Here is an 18,120-nt window from a genome sequence, read left to right on the forward strand (position 1 = left end):
TTTTACTGTGCAGTAGAAAGTATCATTCATAATATATTTGTGATATACTGTCCTTGGACTTTGAATGTGTTCATTCATTTTTTGACTTTTACTTGTATTCTTGTTCTGTTTCAGTGCTCTGGTAGTTTGTTGTTTTCCCAGTACATATTATTTTGTAGTATTTTTCTGTTATTTCCTGTCTGTCTTGTTTGCTGCTACCTGTCATGTAGTCTCGCGTAGCCAGACGACTATTCCACAATCTCCGTATACTACATAGAGTCTGGACCTATAGCCCCCCATGAGCTGAGTAACGGAAGCTGCCATTTACGTTTGCAACAAGCTATACATGCTTAGATGTTTTCTATTCATATTAGGATAAATGTGCGCGACCGTAAAGACGAAACGGAAGTGGCGAGGAGGCTCCACTCCCGCTTTATAGTATACTCATGAGTCAGCTCTCTTCCGTTGGCCCAGACTGTATGATGAAGCGTTTGGAAATGGCGGAGGCAACAGTCTGGTAACCTGTCGTGTCTCAACTCCCTGTGTTATTGTAACCCCAGTCACGTGTGTGTGTTCCGTTTACCTGTTAGCCTATCCCAGTGTGGATTGTCTGCTTCAGTTCACCTGTGTCTAGTTAGTCTTTGTCTATACTGTATGCCCCAGTGTGTTCACCACTTTGCCAATTCGTCCTCATATATGATGTGGTTATAGTTCTAGTTTGTGTCTTCTAGTAGTATATCTGAAGTTCCTTGTTATTTTTTTCCCCAGTGTGGGTTGTGAGAATAAAACCTCTTGAACATTCACTTCTCTGCCTGTGCCAGTGTTGCACTGCGGTGGTTCTCAGAGTGGGGTCCAGATACCCTTGATGCATTGAAGGGGGGTTCCAAATGCACTCTAACAGGTCTGTAACTCAGAGAGAGCGTATACACATGTGTACGCGCTCTCTGAGTTATGGGGTGGTCCTTGAAATTAACAACTTTGAGAATCACTGTTGCACGGTATTAGTCCTGTCTTAACCCATTCTGACCGGGCACCCATTTTGGTGTCGGCATCACGTTATGCTTTAGCTATTGAAAAATAGCAGAAAATAGCAGCTCATATCGCGCCACCGAGTGGCGCGATATGAGCTTGTAGGTCTGCTATTTTTGAAAGAATCGAAGAACGACTGACATTTCAACAATCTGATCTCAGGTCAGAATGGGTTAATCAGACCAGTGTGTGTCCGGCGGAAACCTCGTTATGAATCTGATCTCAGGTCAGAATGGGTTAAGATGGGCTTTTCATCACTCACCTGCACAACCTCGTCATCCTCCTCCAGTAGACACTCCAACACATCCACTGCCATCTGACGGAATGAAGAGAAAAGACACAGACAGACAGACAGACAGACAGACAGACAGACAGACAGACAGACAGACAGACAGACAGACAGAGGAGTGAGAAAGAGACATGGGGAATGAATAGAGAAGACAGACAGAGACAGACAGAGAGACAAGAAGAGAATCATAGAGAGAGAGAAAGAGAGAGAATTCGACAGAGGCAGGGAAACAGAGAAAAGCAGGAGAGAGAGAGAGAGAGAGAGAGAGAGAGGGGGGGGGTGAAAGAGAGACATTATTATTTACTCTAGATAATAGTTTGCCTTTAACACAAACACATTCTAGATATACTGCTCATGGGACGATCAAACCACTAAAGTGCAATGAACTGAATTGGGAAAGAGGAGAGACTGATAAAAAAAGAAAGGAAGAGAAAAGCCATAAAAGAGACAGGGAACGTGATGAGGTAGAGAGGGTCATAATTTATACGTTATTGACAAACCATTATCATCAACTTCTTAACCCATTCTGACCTGAGATCAGATTCATAACGAGGTTTCCGCCGGACACACACTGGTCTGATGAACCCATTCTGACCTGAGATCAGATTCTAAAAATGTCAGTCGCTCTTCGATTTTTCAAAAAATAGCAGACCTACAAGCTCGTATCGCGCCACTCGGTGGCGCGATATGAGCTTGTAGATCTGCTATTTTTAAATAGCTAAAGCATAACATGATGCCGACACCAAAATGGGTGCCCGGTCAGAATGGGTTAATTTCCTTTACACTGCACTGAATGATGTGACGCACACACACACAAATGAATCAACAAACATTCTAATGGGATTCACACGCACGCATGCGCGCACACACACACACACGCACACAAGATCAATGTAGCTGATCAGTGGGGTCTGATAAGTGTCTCGGAGGCCAGTGTCCTGTGGATGCCGTCGTCGATGGCAACAAGACAACAGACGTGTCCATCGATAGTCATGCGCGTGGGTGCTTAGCGGCCGGTCGATGGTCGCTAGGGCCGCCACGCTCCATGGCCCTTGTTAACCTGCTCCACTGCATTTGCATCTACACTGTCCAGCTTCAATACAACACATCCACGTGCACAGCTTCAATAGACACAGCACTAGTGTTTTTGATTTCGTCGACTACCTTTTTGCACAGATGAAAACGAAATAGAAACATAATAAAAACTGAGCTATGATGACTAAAACTAAGACTTTTCGTACAAAACAAATAAAAACTAGACAAAAATGTCAGGGAGGGACTAGTGGAGAAGAGATCCAGTAGAACAAAAAAACGAATCATTTTATGCTTGTTGCATACTGAAAACGGCAATGCTCACAATGCGTCGCACCGCCGCGACGCATTGTGAGCTTGTAGATCGTCTATTTTCAAATGGCTGAATAGGGCTGAAGTGGGTAATGTATGTTTTGTAATAATAATGAAAAGAAATCTACTAAAATAATTATAGTGGAGTAAAGGTACAATATTAGTGGAATAGAAGTAAAAGTATTGAAATTTGTAAATACTCCAGTGAAGTAAAAAATACCTCAAACTTAAGTACAGTACGTGAGTACATAGTACTAGAGAGTAGTTAGTTAGGCCTATTTTACACCACTGTACAAAATTGTGCAAGAGATGACCACATGGCCTTACTGTATTCTCTAAGGCTTTATCCCTTTAAGACCTGAGGCCGATTTTACAAATGCCTACTAAATCAGTAGTTCTCACACTTTCTAGATTCAAAAATAGCAGATGTACAAGCTCGCAGCGTGGCCCGAGGTGACACACTGTGAGCTTGTATATCTGCTATTGTTCAATAGCCAATGCAAAACATTTAAATAACACAGATCTTTCCCGGTTTCAACTTTCTATGAGACAAAACTGCATGAACACAAACAACACACTCTCACACAAGCGCGCACGTGCTCGTGCACACACACACACACACAGTCATTCACTAATGCAGTTCAATATGTTGCTATCGATAGCGCTAGCCCACCTTATCAGTGCTGAGATATTGACCATGCTCTACATTGCTCACTACCCCACTCACTGTTTTAATGCTGACCATAACTCATCTGAAGTACATGTAAACAACAGGCTCTTGACAGTGACTGTTAGCTAGTCACTTAAATTGCTCTAATAATCAAATTCAGTGATAAGAGATAAGTTATGACGGGTCATTTGGCTGCTTTTTTATGGGATATAAACCGAACATCCCTTTTAGCCAGGTATTATCATCTCGTATCAAACACAAATCACACAACCTTACTGTCTATTAATGTGTATATTGGAAAAGATTGATTGATTACCTGAATAATTAATATGGCTTCATCATATCATGATGAAGCTGGAGATTTACACCCCTAATGTTTGTCCTAATTAGCCCTACGTTTTATCCCATTCTGACCGGGCACCCATTTTGGTGTCGGCATCATGTTATGCTTTAGCTATTTAAAAATAGCAGATCTACAAGCTCATATCGCGCCACCGAGTGGCGCGATACGAGCTTGTAGGTCTGCTATTTTTGAAGAATCGAAGAACGACTGAGATTTTTTTGAATCTGATCTCGGGTCAGAATGGGTTCGTCAGACCAGTGTGTGTCCGGCGGAAACCTCGTATGAATCTGATCTCAGGTCAGAATGGGTTAACAGCGGGCGAACAGCGGGGACTCTGGGTGATACAAATCTCCCAGTGGGCATTCCCGCTGTCATTGTCTCCACCAGGCCGAAGGCATTGGGGAGAGACTATGTTTGGCACTCTGTCCATGTGTGTGTGTGTGTGTGTGTGTGTCCGTCCGTTTGTTACCAGCTAATCCCCGGCACCGTTAATTACACTATTCGGTGATATATTTTCTGCCTATTCGGGCCAAAACCGAATAGTCCGAAAATACATTTTTAGCCATTTTCTGTCAAATATTTTCTGCGGCCGAATATTTGGTGCATCACTAGCAGGAATGCCTATACTGAGTTGCAAAAACTACTTTCTGGCCTTGACAGCCCATGCATCCAAACAGAAAAGTCCTATCTGATAGCATTAAACAACGTTAAACTCACTTTTCCTGTCGCTTTGCCACTGGATTTGCCATTCACTTTATGCATGCACATTAAACCTCTATTCATAATTGCGCCTCGTTTTGACAACACATACCTTTAAACATCAACTTTCTATAGAGCTTGATGTTATTCCAAGCTACTAATGCCACATATTGTCCACAACAGCCGATAAAAATAAGTAATAGCAGGATGCCTTGGTAAATTAGGCTTTTTGTCATAAATGTCATAAATGTCATGAAAATGATCTCTGGCACAAACATCGTCCCGCTGTTATAAGTAGCTTAGATCACAGGACAGCAAAAACAGGCAGAAATGATGTCTCACACACACACACACACACACACACACACACACACAGGAATACTGATTACTGAACAAGTCATAAAAGGTGCATCAGCAGCATACAGTATCTCAAATAAGAGCTTGCTTTACTCATTGACTGCCAAGGACGTGTGCTGTGTGTCAATCCATTTGACGTCACCTATAGTAGGAGCTATAGTAGGTGATGTGGAGGTCGACCTCTGTGGCCGTGTGTTGTTTCAATACAGCAGACTGTGGTTGACTTACCTCAGCCTTCCATTATCAGTGTGTGTGTGTGTGTGTGTGTGTGTGTGTGTGTGTGTGTACTCCCTTGGCTGATTTATTGATTTTTGTCCTTCCAGGGTTGGAGGTGACTGTTAGCCAGTCACCCACAGAGAAGGTCAAGAGCAGCAAATTACACATGCCCCTCCCCCGCCCCACACACACACACACACACACACACACACACAATTATGCACATTTACATCTATACACGTATCTGTAATCAAACGCATGCGTGCACACAGATGCACATGTAGCACACATAAAACCAGACGCATTGACACTGAACGCACCCACCCACACGCACAGTGATGCATCCTTAACCCATTCTGAACGGGCACCCATTTTGGTGTCGGCATCGTGTCGTGCTTTAGCTATTTAAAAATAGCAGATCTACAAGCTCATATCGCGCCACCGAGTGGCGCGATACGAGCTTGTAGGTCTGCTATTTTTTTTAAATCGAAGACACTTTTAGAATCTGATCTCAGGTCAGAATGGGTTAATTATGAAACTGTCAGGATGTAATAGACATTTTTAGAATCTGATCTCAGGTCAGAATGGATTAATGGTTGTGCCATTAGATCCTACGGTCTCTCCTGATGGTTCCATCACATTTTGTGCTCTCCCTTCTCATCAAGCAAAGCTGGTCCCCGTGGTGATGAACGAGGTCCGTTGCCAGGGGAGACTGAGGGAATGTCGGGTTAATTGAGTGCACCTCGTTAAGAGAGCGGCCCCCTCTGTCTGTCTGTCTGTCCGTCTGTGTTCGTGTGCATGTTTATGTGTGAGGTGAGTGAATAGATTGCGGAGGCCAATTATGCTTTGAATATGTGTGCAGTGCTTCATTAACTAAGGACTGATGAAACGACAAACAAAGAATAATGCATGACCGATTCCTACCAGGGACACATCTCTCTCTCCCCCTCTCTCCCTCTCTCCCTCTCTCTCTCTCTCTCTCTCTCTCTCTCCCTCTCTCCCTCTCTCCCTCTCTCCCTCTCTCTCTCTCTCTCTCTCTCTCTCACACAGACACATACAGTACGTACGCACGCACGCACAAATCAGATATCACTGAAAAAAGTAAAAGTCGTATCTTTAAATATTTTATAGTGAAGACCTCGCTATATTACTCAACACTACCTCCTATACTTGGAAGCTCTAATCGCAATCACAATGTTCAGTCCCTAATCTAAGGACTAAGGACCGTACAACATCCAAAATAATTGTGACCGAAGTTAACTATGAAACCTTGCTTTTGTCACAACATCTAAATCACTCAATCTGTCACTCACAATCCCCATGCTGGAATGTCCCCATATATGGTCACGCTGTGCTATCACGTCTAGTCACGTCTCCAAGACACGCTATATATATGGCCATGAACCCCGGCTATGGCCATGAACCCTTATCCGTACCCGTTTTTCATTGTGCATTTCTTGGTCAAAGTTGATCCCAAGCCAAAGTGACAGCACTCGCCCAGCAGTCTGCCGTCACCCAGGTGGATGCGTGCACACGCCGATCTGCCACGGCAGAACAACCTGCACCCTCTTCGAATCCGTCACAATATATAATAACGCCTATTCTATGCATAACATTCGAAGCCGGTGCACCGAGACTGCTGACGAGATGACGGGCCTGCCCCAAAGTTATTTGTGCAGCCGCGCCCGGCAGCCGGCGAAAACCAGGCCCGAAAATGAACGCCCGGCCCTACCTGGGCCCTCATTAAACCCTGTACACTCAAGACACTTCGCCTGCTGCCACCCTTAGATCTCCATATAATGGAGCTGACCTGTTCTGACATTCCATATCTTGATCTGACCTCATCACACCCTGTACACTCAAGACACGCTCCATATATGGCCAGGGCGAGGGCGACAGCAGTTTGTAAACATGTTGAACATGAGTGATGTGTTGAACGTGACGCCCTGTAGATCCGGATGGATTTTGATTGGCTGTCAGTGTTTCTGTCGTTCATCAAATCACTCTGACAGTGATCCCGACGATACGATCAACCACTTCTGTGGTTAGTTGTGCTGTGAACTCTACCGTCCACTTTAACAATTTATTTATCTCCGTTTACGTCGTCCTCAGGCGAGCACTGCATCGTCGTCTCCAGTCTTCTCGATTCTCCATACATCTGGCCGGCCAGCTCATTCTGTGCATTCCACACCAGCATCTTTCTTTAGCACATCCACATAGGTAGGTGTGGCACGCCGTCTTCTTTTTTTCCCCCTACATTTTTTGCTCACAATCTTTTGTAAACCACAGTGCTAACAACTGCACCACTGCACCCCCGGTGGGACGTCTTCTTGATCGATGCCCGTGTGTTGATTCCCATAGTAACAGCTTGCAGGCAGGGAGTTCCGCATTTCAATGGCAGTGACCAGCGAGTCTCATTCTCTTCTGTGATAGATCTTGTTGGTAATGTGTCCGTCCTGTTTGATGTTCTGTGCCACACGTGGCATTCCGGTGTAGCACCCATCAAGGGGCTTATGTAGTAGGGCAGGGGTCAGTGACCTGCATTCACAGCCGTAAAGGAGAACAGACTCCACAGTCACAGAAAAGCACCTCAACTTATTGAATATTATAGTTATTATATTCATAATTGTTGGTGTGTGTGGCCACTAATCCTATCCTTAACCTTCATGTCCTCTGCAATTTTACTCGTCTTTCTGATGACATCTGGTCCTCACAAAGACAGACACTCAAAAGCACTTGCTTTTGCACGCACACACACACACACACACACACACACACACACACACACACACACACACACACACACACACACACACACACACACACACACACACACACACACACACACACACACACACACACACACACACACACACACACACACAAACACACACACACACACACTCACACACACACCTGGTTGGTACACACACTGCTACTTCAGTCTAACACACAAAGGCACATCAACAGTGTGCCATGACACCTGCTCAGCTTTTCACTCAGCTGGTGGGGTTGTCATGGCAGCTGACAGACTGTGTGTTGTCACTCAATAGCACGTTGCCATTGTTGTCCTTATATTTAGCAGAGAACTCCTCTGCTCTCTCTCGGTCTCTTTCTCTCTCCCTCTCCCGTAGCGCAAGTCTCTGACAGCTTCGGGATTTATTTATGACACTGTGTGTGTGTGTGTGTGTGTGTGTGTGTGTGTGTGTGTGTGTGTGTGTGTGTACGCGCGTGTGAGAGGGAGAGATACGGGCCTGCCCCCGCTTGTAGAGTCATTTGTCTTTCCTTGTGTCTGTGCTAGCTCGCTGCGCTAAAGTGATTCTGTTATACAAAAATTGCCTGCAGATTACACGTGCGTGCATGTGTGCCCATGCACACACACACTCGCACAAACACATGCAGGCGTGTGCACACCCTCATACGCTGGCTGTTATAAATGAGCTCCAGTCCCTGGCTGTTTTATTTTTCACCTGTACTGAATTAAAGAGGACAACATAGAGCCTTCTCTCTCTCTGTCTCTGAATCTGCCCTTCCACGCCCGCTGAATGTCTGTGTTGAGTGTGTCTGTGTCTGTGCGTGCATGCGTGCGTGCGCTCGTAGGCTACACTTGTGTTGCACGTCGATCGGTTTGTTCTGATAGCCCCCGCACAAACACTCCTTCACTCCCTCTCCTCCTCTCCTGCCCTCTGTCCTGTCCTCTCTCCATCCTCTCCCAGTATTCCCGTGGGAGGGAGTCCCGCTGCCCAAGCATTTCACTGCAATATAACATAAACTTACTGATACTTTTGAAGCAGACTTCAGTGAGTGACTGTGTACTTTGTTGCTTGATGCTATGCACAGCTGTAGTTAGTGACTTAAAGCTGCTATAAGCAATAATATGTCAACATTTCTATGACTTTATATTTTTTATTTTTTTCAGACAGCCAGCAATGGGTAAAACGCTCCCCAAAAAATCTAGGGGCCGCAATCTGCATTGAAAGATTTTCCTAGAAGCGTTGTCATTGGTCGACTGGCTGTCTGAATACCAAAAAGAAAGAAATAAAAATAGTAATTAACAGTTTGACTGCGGAAAACGATTTACCAGACTTTTAATCAACCCCCCTTCACTGCCGAGATTGTTGTATTACCTTTAGAGCATACGCTGAATTATTTGGGCTTTTAATCCGCGAAAATCGAGCGAAAAAAGCTTCCCCCGTTTGTTATGAACGGCCGGACCACCCGCCATCTTGGTACACCCGGAAGACGCAGCACAGGAGCCTCCTCCATGAGGCGTTGAACCCCATTCGTTTTTATTGGCCTCAATTTCCCAGAAGCCCTAGCAGCCCACAGCATGTGACGATTTCCGGTTTCATCATCCAAACAGATGCATCTACTCTCTTTCTCCGCGGCGAAGAAGGAATTTCTATTTATTTTTTACATTGCGGCGGATTAAACACATAAAACAAAAGTCGCGAATGTCCGATATGGCAGCGACATTAACCTGGAGTGATCCATTCAAAGCACGGAAACTGTTAAAATGTCGACATATTATTGCTTATAGCAGCCTTAAGTAGTGAGATGATTAGTGGGTCAGTCAGCAGCTAGTGAGTGAGTTAGTGTGGTAGTTAGTGAGCCAATTAACGGGTTAGTCAACTAGGTAGTGAGCGAATTAGCGGGTTTGTGAGCTAGTTAGTGAGTTGGTGAGCTAATTAACAAGTCAGTTAGTGGGCTAGTTAGCGATTCAGTGAGATAGTAAGATATTGCTAGACAGATTGTAATAATGACAGATATAAGAATGAAGACGGATATAAATCTCTCTCCTACTTCCCTTTCTATTTTTGGGGCTCCGACAACTTCTGCTGCTTCTGCCATCCATAGTGAGATAGAAGCTGATATGTATGGAGTGTGTGTGTGTGTGTGTGTGTGTGTGTGTGTGTGTGTGTGTGTGTGTGTGTGTGTGTGTGTGTGTGTGTGTGTGTGTGTGTGTGTGTGTGCGTGCGTGCGTGCGTGCGTGGAGACGGGGCTGTCAGGTATATCAGTAAAATGACAGTGTCTCGCTCCACAGTTTCTGACACCTCGTTTGTCTTCATCCGACTCACTGTGTCAGCACGTTAAAACACACATACATACACATACATCTCCCTCAGAAACACAACACCGCACATCCACCTACCCACACCCTCTCACACAAACATAAATTTATGTGAGCAAGCTGTGCGTCTGTGTGTGTGTGTGTGTGTGTGTGTGTGTGTGTGTGTGTGTGTGTGTGTGTGTGTGTGAGAGAGAGAGAGAGAGACAGAAAAGGCCTCGTTCTCATTTGCTGTCAGTTAATAAATGTGAAACTTTCCAGCAGAGTGGGTTCAGATTAAACACAACACAACACACTGTGCGTGCATTGACTGCATTCCTAAAATCACAACTATGTACAACATATTCAAATTGAGTCATTCAGGAGACGATCGAGTAAAGACACTTTTCTGTCTGTGTTCATTTAAGAAACATTAATTATGATTGCAGACCGTGAGGTTTCATTGCTTTGGCACGTGGTACAGTGACAACAATTAGTGGAAAATTGAGAGTAGCCAATTATTTTCATCACTTTTTTTCTTTATCATTCCAATTTAGTCAGTATGCCAATTAACGCTCCCCACACTCTTCTGTGTTGCCACTGATAAGTGCTACTCACCTGCCAGTGAGGAGCCCCCACCGGGCGGATCTAGTGATGTTCAACACCCCTGCTGATAGACACCACCCCAGCCCCCACCGGGCGGATCTAGTGATGTTCAACACCCCTGCTGATAGACACCACCCCAGCCCCCACCGGGCGGATCTAGTGATGTTCAACACCCCTGCTGATAGACACCACCCCAGCCCCCACCGGGCGGATCTAGTGATGTTCAACACCCCTGCTGATAAGACACCACCCCAGCCCGTAGGAGTCACCGCTGCAGCAGCAAAGATCGCCCTCCCAGACCGGTTTCCAGCCATATTGGAGCAGCATATTGGTACAACACAGGTCGTACCAATTATTATACTAATTAAGGCTCTGTGTGCGGGTAGCTCACTCGCCTCTTGACCACAAGGTCATGGGTTAGAACCCGGGCACGGCCAACTCAGCGAATAAGTAGCATGTCAGTCTTGGTGTGCGGCAAGATGTGCGGTAAGTACTGGGAACTGATGGTGGGTGTTGCGCTCCACCTCAGCAATCCAAACAGCGAGACTCCTGTGCTTTGGCTGACGATGACAATAAGCCTCCCCGACCTACTTACTTAAGGCTCTGTTCTATTTAGTGTATGACAGTGATTCTCACAGTGGACCCCCATAACTTCCATCTGTACACTCTGAGTTGTACACTCGTCACGGACAGGGTATGTCTAAGACTAAAAGACTCGACTTGCTCGACTAAATGGTGTGTTATTCAAAAGACTAAGACCAAATCTGAATTTTCTGTCAGAAGTAACACTGACCTGGACCCCACTTTGAGAACCACTGGTGTTTCCAATAATATAGTAAAGAAATAAAATAAGAAAATCCACCGTGGTGATGCGGGAGAACAACAAGCAGTAGGGGCTCGAGGAACGCAGTCAAAACCACCGTTCACTTGCATTGAACTCATTTTCCCAGAAGCCCTTGCAGCCCAGTGCACGGGTCGATTTCCGGTTACTAACGGTTACTAGTCCCGCTATTTCTTTTTAATTATTAAAAAACGGAGATATAACACATAAAACAAATGGATTAAATAGCGTGGAACGCAGGTTATGCAGTCAAACCGTTTTAACAGGACACTGTAGGCTTGTAGGGCAAATACATTCAAGTCACTAAGTGCCAGGGTCCATTCTAACACAAGCGGTCGTGATACTGTATCAACTGCCATATTATCTCACTCTCACTCTGTAAATACCAGTCCTGTATCATTGAGCTGACCTCTGGCTGGGATAAAGACCTGCTCCTTCACACCCTCTGTGCTATTTAGCTGGGAGAGAAGCACTCCCCCCCCCCCCCCCCCCCCCCCCCACACACACACACACACACACGAGTGCCCACACTCAAAGCCCACTCGACAGCACACATGTGTACAGTACCTCATACTCTTCACTCTCCATGAGCAGCTTGGCGCTGGTGATGCGAGACTCGTATGGAGGGACATCATTCTGGAGGACATACAACAACACCAAACAACACCATCAAGACTGGAACAAGTTGGAACAGCTTTCAACCTGGTATAATGTACCTATTTCTGGTATGTCAATAGAGGCTTAATGTAAAAATAATAATGATAATAAATCAATTAAAATAAGTTCTACAAGTTGGAGTGTCGTGATTATTTTTTCTGTTTTGTATGTGGCAATGGAGCCTTTGAGTCAAATGGCTCAATCGAAATAGAGCACCGAAGTCTTTCAGTAGAGGCGTCAGTCCCCAGGTTCATGTATTTGTTTAGTTGCATTGAAATCCCCATTGAGGCGATTTGAGATCGCCTCATATAACAACTGTGTTTGAAAAATAAACATGTCACCCCGGCCGCTTCACTCATATGGATATGAAGAATCAACTGACTGAGAGAAAACGCTAATGTTACTGCTGCTGAATTAGTTAGATTTTCGCTAGAAGCAGACTGTATCATATATGAGTGACTGACTGTTGCAAACGATACAGAGACACCTTCCCGACAATAACGCAGAGACAGCTTGTTTATTTTTGGACCACAATGCTTATAGTAGACGATATTAAGATCACCCCATGTTATTCTCCATAGAGAAATTACTTCCGCGAACCAGGGGAATCGTCGGGATGAGCGAGTTACGTCAGGACTTCGGTGCTCTATACCACCACTTTAGTGACATCATAACATCATCCCCTCCCCTAACCCCTCCGCCATTATTATACAACAGCTGTGGGTGAGACTTAAGTTCAGGTGGGTGGGGCTAAGGTGAAAACCAGGTATACTTAATGAACTGGGTGTGGCGGCTGTGGCCACATAAAACAATTTTAACACTTTCTGTACACTTTTTTGAAAATAATCTTCCTTGTAGTATAATCACAGTATCATGTTTTACATCTTTAACGTCAGAAAAAAACAAGAACTATAGCAGAAGGGAACTATTTACACCGTATAGGCATTAACAGACACTCTAATCCAGAGAAACTAAGAAAAGTGCCAGGATTTATCCAGGTGGTGGGATGATCAGATTAGTTTTTTTTCCCTTTATTGATCCCTGAGGGGGGGATGGTGGGAGACCAGTGTACTATAAAAAGGATGAAAACACAAAAAGGATAGAAGAGCCTGGTTATCAAAAACAATCATAAACACAACCTCTATGTCCTGTAGGCTATATTCTCTAACTCTTATCAGTATTTCTGTACGCAGCCGTCACAAAAGTGCTTGTATACGTGTCGTGTACGGAGACAGTCAGCATTGTATTCCAATAAAGTATGGAATGGATAACACAGTGCATATTCAGTGTTTTCATAGCAGCATGGCCGCTGGTGATAACATGACAGAGTATATACAGCAATAAACGGATATACGCCAATAAAAATGGAGAATAGCGCTAAGAGGAGTGGTAGGAAGATAATAACACAATCCAATTTCCACAGGTACAAAAAAAAAACGTTTTGCGCAGAGCGGGGCCGTTAATCAAAAGAAGAGCCGTGTGCAAATCGGCCTGGGAGGATAGATAAGAGTCAAAAGCACGGAGGTCTAGGACTTTGTCTCCAATGACTCTCACATCTCCCCTCCTGCCTTCTGGATATCGCCAGGCGACGGGGCTTAGAAACCATATCGGCAAGTTTATGGAGCTCACACTGATATTTCATATGCCTCTCGATTATGTTCATTTACTCCGATTCAGCAATGTGACACGCAGATTCATGACAGTCGATTCACAACGGCGACGCTGACGCTCAAGTCCTCCCTAACACCAAAAGAGTGGATCATACTGTATCAACCCTGTTCTCGGCAGTTATTACTTATTTATTTTATTTGTTTGTTTTTATTTTGTGAAAGCAGTTGACTCACAGGCTCATTAAACATTAAAGCCTTATGCTTTGCCTCCATGCTCCATCATCCTCATTTTGAGCGAAGAGTGTGGACTAGCTGACACAAACTGGGGACTCTGAACCGCTGTCTTCCACACCCTCATCTAGCATCATGGTCTTAAGCTCTGCAGCATTTTAGTTTTTTTAAATACTGTTTTATTAAGCACTGTTTTAGGGCCAAAATGCATTAAAGATATTCTGTATCCAGACTTCTCAGATCATCTGGTCCAGGTCAGCTTTGGCCCCTATAGTTTTTATGCATCACATATCTGGAACAAATCCCCAGAAAAATGCAAAAATATGCAACACTGCTTTTAACACATTCCCTCCCGTTACCATAGGCGGTAACGTGAGGCTAGTGCTAGAGAGAAATGCACGACATAAGCAAAGAAGAAGAGCCTTTATCCGGCCGACGCGGAAGTGATTGCCAGGCTCACTCGCGGCCATGATCTGCCGCTCAAACTATTTCTATGCATATCGCGACCTTGAATTAATGTTTTATTAAGCTCTAAACGTGGTCCTTTATCTCAATCTGAGACATAAAATTATTTAGATCACGTGCGTGCGCGTGCCGTGCACGAGGAGATTTTGGATAGTCGATGACTACACACCATGGGAGCCACTGGAGGCTAACGATGGATGCTAAAAACGGTAAATACTTTCTTGTTTGCCGCTGCCACAGAGATTTGTGCTGCATTGCAATTACATTTGTTTAGTTTTTTTGCCAGGTGCTTGAAAAGCGTCTGGACGCACCACTACTGATGACCGTAAAGACAACCGTAATGGACACTTTTTCATGATTGGCTGCCTCTAGGCCAATGGGAGACTTACCCATAAAACCCATAGTCTGAACGGCAAAATAAATTCTCTGAACGCCGCAATGTGGAGCGAGTGGCAACAGAAGCTAATGTTATTGTGCTAACTGGAGCTACAGGAAACGAACTAAAATGGGCGCTATACAAGCTTGTTGCATCTGGCAGTTATGACAGTCATTCTTGTTCCTATACATTTCTGTTTTATTTTAACTTATTTAACTTATACTTAATTTTCAAAAATGTAAATGTGTTAACTTTGTCTTTACACTAACTGTATTCTCTAAAGCAACTTTCAATTGCCTTGTTTAAATAATCAAAACCCACTGCTCATCCACCAGTAAACTTGAGTGAGGTGCTGGAGCCATAAGGAAACAAAATGAACAAAATCTGATTTGTAATATTTCTTTCATTGCAAGTGTTCGGTCATAGACCTTCAGACATCAAGGTCTATGAATGAAAGCCCGCAATTGTGTTCAATTGCCTATATTCTGAAATGTGCAATACAAATAAACATACCTACCGACCTCTGGCGTAGAACAGAATATATGCTTTGACCACCGCCCCCCCCCCCCCCCCCCCCCTCCCCCTCCCCCTCCCACAGTCTCCAAAGACAAAATGCAAGATACCTATGACACCACAAGTAGCACCAAATCAGTTGGCCTGTTTTTATGCCCAAAAAAAACACAAAAAAAATGGGAAAAGTTTACGTATAATCTTTAAGCCTTGTGAGTGCAGTGCGTGGGTGTATCACGCTGAAAATAGCAAATCCATAAGCTCATGCGATAAATGGCTATTTTGGGGGGCACGGCAACCGTGCACAACTAAGTATCACTCTGGCTTTACTCACCTGTGTGTGCTGTTCCTCCTCAGCCTCTCCCTGCTTCACTGCAGGAAGCCAAGCCCCCACACTCCTCAGAAGGTACTCTTTGCCTTCCTACACACAGACACAGACACAGACGCGCGCGCGCACACACACACACACACACACACACACACACACACACACACACACACACACACACACACACACACCCACACGCGCACACACAAGCAGCAATAAATTAGACTGTGCAAGTCACCATTAGAATAGATTTTCTCCAGTATGTAAGAAATCCCATTATTTCAAACAATTTAAAAACACTCTTCTCAATGGTCCCTCCACAATAATGAGAAATGGTTCCCAAATGCAGTACTGCTGCATCCTGTTCTATTTGTATCTGTCCTATTGCTCCGCTGTCGAGTCAGAGACTTAACTTGGACCTGGGAGACCAGGTGGAGTACAGTACTGTATAGATCGTCTCTGTCGGGCGGAAACCTTGTATGTCCAAAGGGGTTACTTTTCAGGAAATGGAACAAATAACCTGTGTTCCAATTGATCCAATGTAGTTATTAGTCACAAGATGCTGTCAATACTTTTCACTGGATAAATATTAACAAAGCCCTCAGACAGACTTATCAACTTACATTTTCACTTTAAATTATTTACAAAAACAGCAGAGGGACAAGCCCACAACACGTCTGAGCTTGTAGACCGGCTATGTTTGCTACTTTTGTGTGACACTCTTGTATGACGAAGTAGGGCATTAAAATACAGAAAGAAAACATGAACAAGTTGAAATATGGAGATACAAGGTCTGTGGCCGACGGCAACAATATGTATAATAACAAGCTGGCAGAATAGAAAGCAGCAGCAGTCTGGCTGTCGAGAGACAACTGCGTAAAACACATCAGTGCTTTTTTGACAAAATGATTACAGTTGTCACTTACAGACCGCCTTTCACATTTAAGAGATGCATTAAACAGGTGTTCGAATGAGGAACGATTTTGTATCGAAAACGGATACATGAGGTTAAGAAAATGAATTAAAAGTCTTCAGTGTGTCGGGGTGCTGCTGAGAGGCGTGACTGGAGCCACACTGCCCCCTATGGGCTATATCCGGTGCTACAAACACTGTCTACAGTGTTTGTAGACGCTCTGTTCTTACAGGTAAAATAATGGTCTTTTGTGCCCTTTTAAATGGTACATAACTGCTCCATTTACTCCATCCATTTGTGTGTCATGACCAGCGACGGGAGAACAGCTCTGCCTCGGCAGGGCAGCACGTAAAAGGCCAAGTGTGAATCCACTCAGAGATAAACATTATCCCTCTCGTCTGAAATGCCAAGAGGTTCACACATTGTTTCTCACCGTGGCTGAGTGCACACATGCACATATAGACCTACTACCTACAGAATCCTCCAGGTGACTTCATGTACATTATTGTTGAACAGATGGTGTGGGGCTTCTTTGTAAATGATTATGCATCTACAAATTACTTTCAGTTTCCGTGCCGGGAATGGATTACTCCAGGTTACTGTCGCTGCCAACCCCGCTATACCCGCCATTTGTTTTATGTGATTAATCTGATGTATTGTAATAAATAAAATGAAAATCCGTCTTCGTCGCGGAGATAGAGATTAGATAGATGGTTTCGTTTTGATGACGAAACCGGAAATCGTCACATGCTGTGGGCTGCTAGGGCTTCTGGGAAATTGAGGCCAATGGAAATGCATGGAGTGCAACGCCTCATTGAGACGAGTCTTGTGTGCGTCTTCCGGGTGCACCAAGATGGTGGATGATACGCTCGGATCATAACAAACCACGGGAGCTTTTTTTGCTGGATTTTCGCGGATTAAAAGCCCAAATAATTCAGCGTATGCTCTAAAGGTAATACAACAATCTCTGCAGTGAAGGGGGGTTGATTAAAATGCGGGTTAAGCGTGTAAAACAGTCAAACTGTTAATTTTGACACTTTTCCTGTAATTTTGCCATCTAGTTTTGTAGTAGATTTCCCTGCACTTACTACCTCAGTGAGTAGAATCTATGCGAAATTGGGGGACTGGAATAATAAATAATATTGCTAAAGCTAATAATCAATTAATTAGCAACTCTGTCTACAACAAAAGTCTACAGTAGGCAATTTAGGTAGGTCTGCATCTGTCAAATTGAGCTAAGACAAGCAGTCTTGTAAGAAATGAAATAATCGGCACACCAATTCAGGCTCCCAAGTTTCTTTACTTTTAACCCATTCTGACCTGAGATCAGATTCATACGAGTTTTCCACTGGACACACACTGGTCAGATTAACCCATTCTGACCTGAGATCAGATTCTAAAAATGTCAGTCGTTCTTCGATTTTTCAAAAAATAGCAGACCTACAAGCTTGTATCGCGCCACTCGGTGCGCCAGTCGCAGTGTGCCGCGGGTTCGACTCCCGGACCCGACACGGCCTTTACTGCATGTCATCCCCCATCTCTCTCCCGTTTCCTGTCAGCCTACTGTCTGTCCCTTCAAAAATCAATAAAAGGCGTAAGCCGCAAAAAAA

The 18,120-nt window shown here is 44.4% G+C and overlaps 1 protein-coding gene across 1 annotated transcript in view; it reads right to left on the bottom strand.

Annotated features, from left to right (window-relative positions):
* The window catches only part of LOC310856165 (uncharacterized protein), a 68,166-nt gene that overhangs the window by 41,560 nt on the left and 8,486 nt on the right, over positions 1-18,120 (bottom strand). The window contains exons 7-9 of the mRNA XM_083761412.1: positions 15,604-15,690; positions 11,988-12,056; positions 1,271-1,324 (exon numbers count right to left, since the gene is read on the bottom strand). Coding sequence (XP_083617538.1) covers positions 1,271-1,324; positions 11,988-12,056; positions 15,604-15,690 — 210 coding nt within the window. The remainder of the gene's footprint in view (positions 1-1,270; positions 1,325-11,987; positions 12,057-15,603; positions 15,691-18,120) is intronic.

This window comes from Protomyctophum parallelum (genome assembly GCF_964188405.1).
Source record: "Protomyctophum parallelum genome assembly, chromosome: 3".
In the NCBI taxonomy this organism is placed as follows: Eukaryota; Metazoa; Chordata; class Actinopteri; order Myctophiformes; family Myctophidae; genus Protomyctophum; species Protomyctophum parallelum.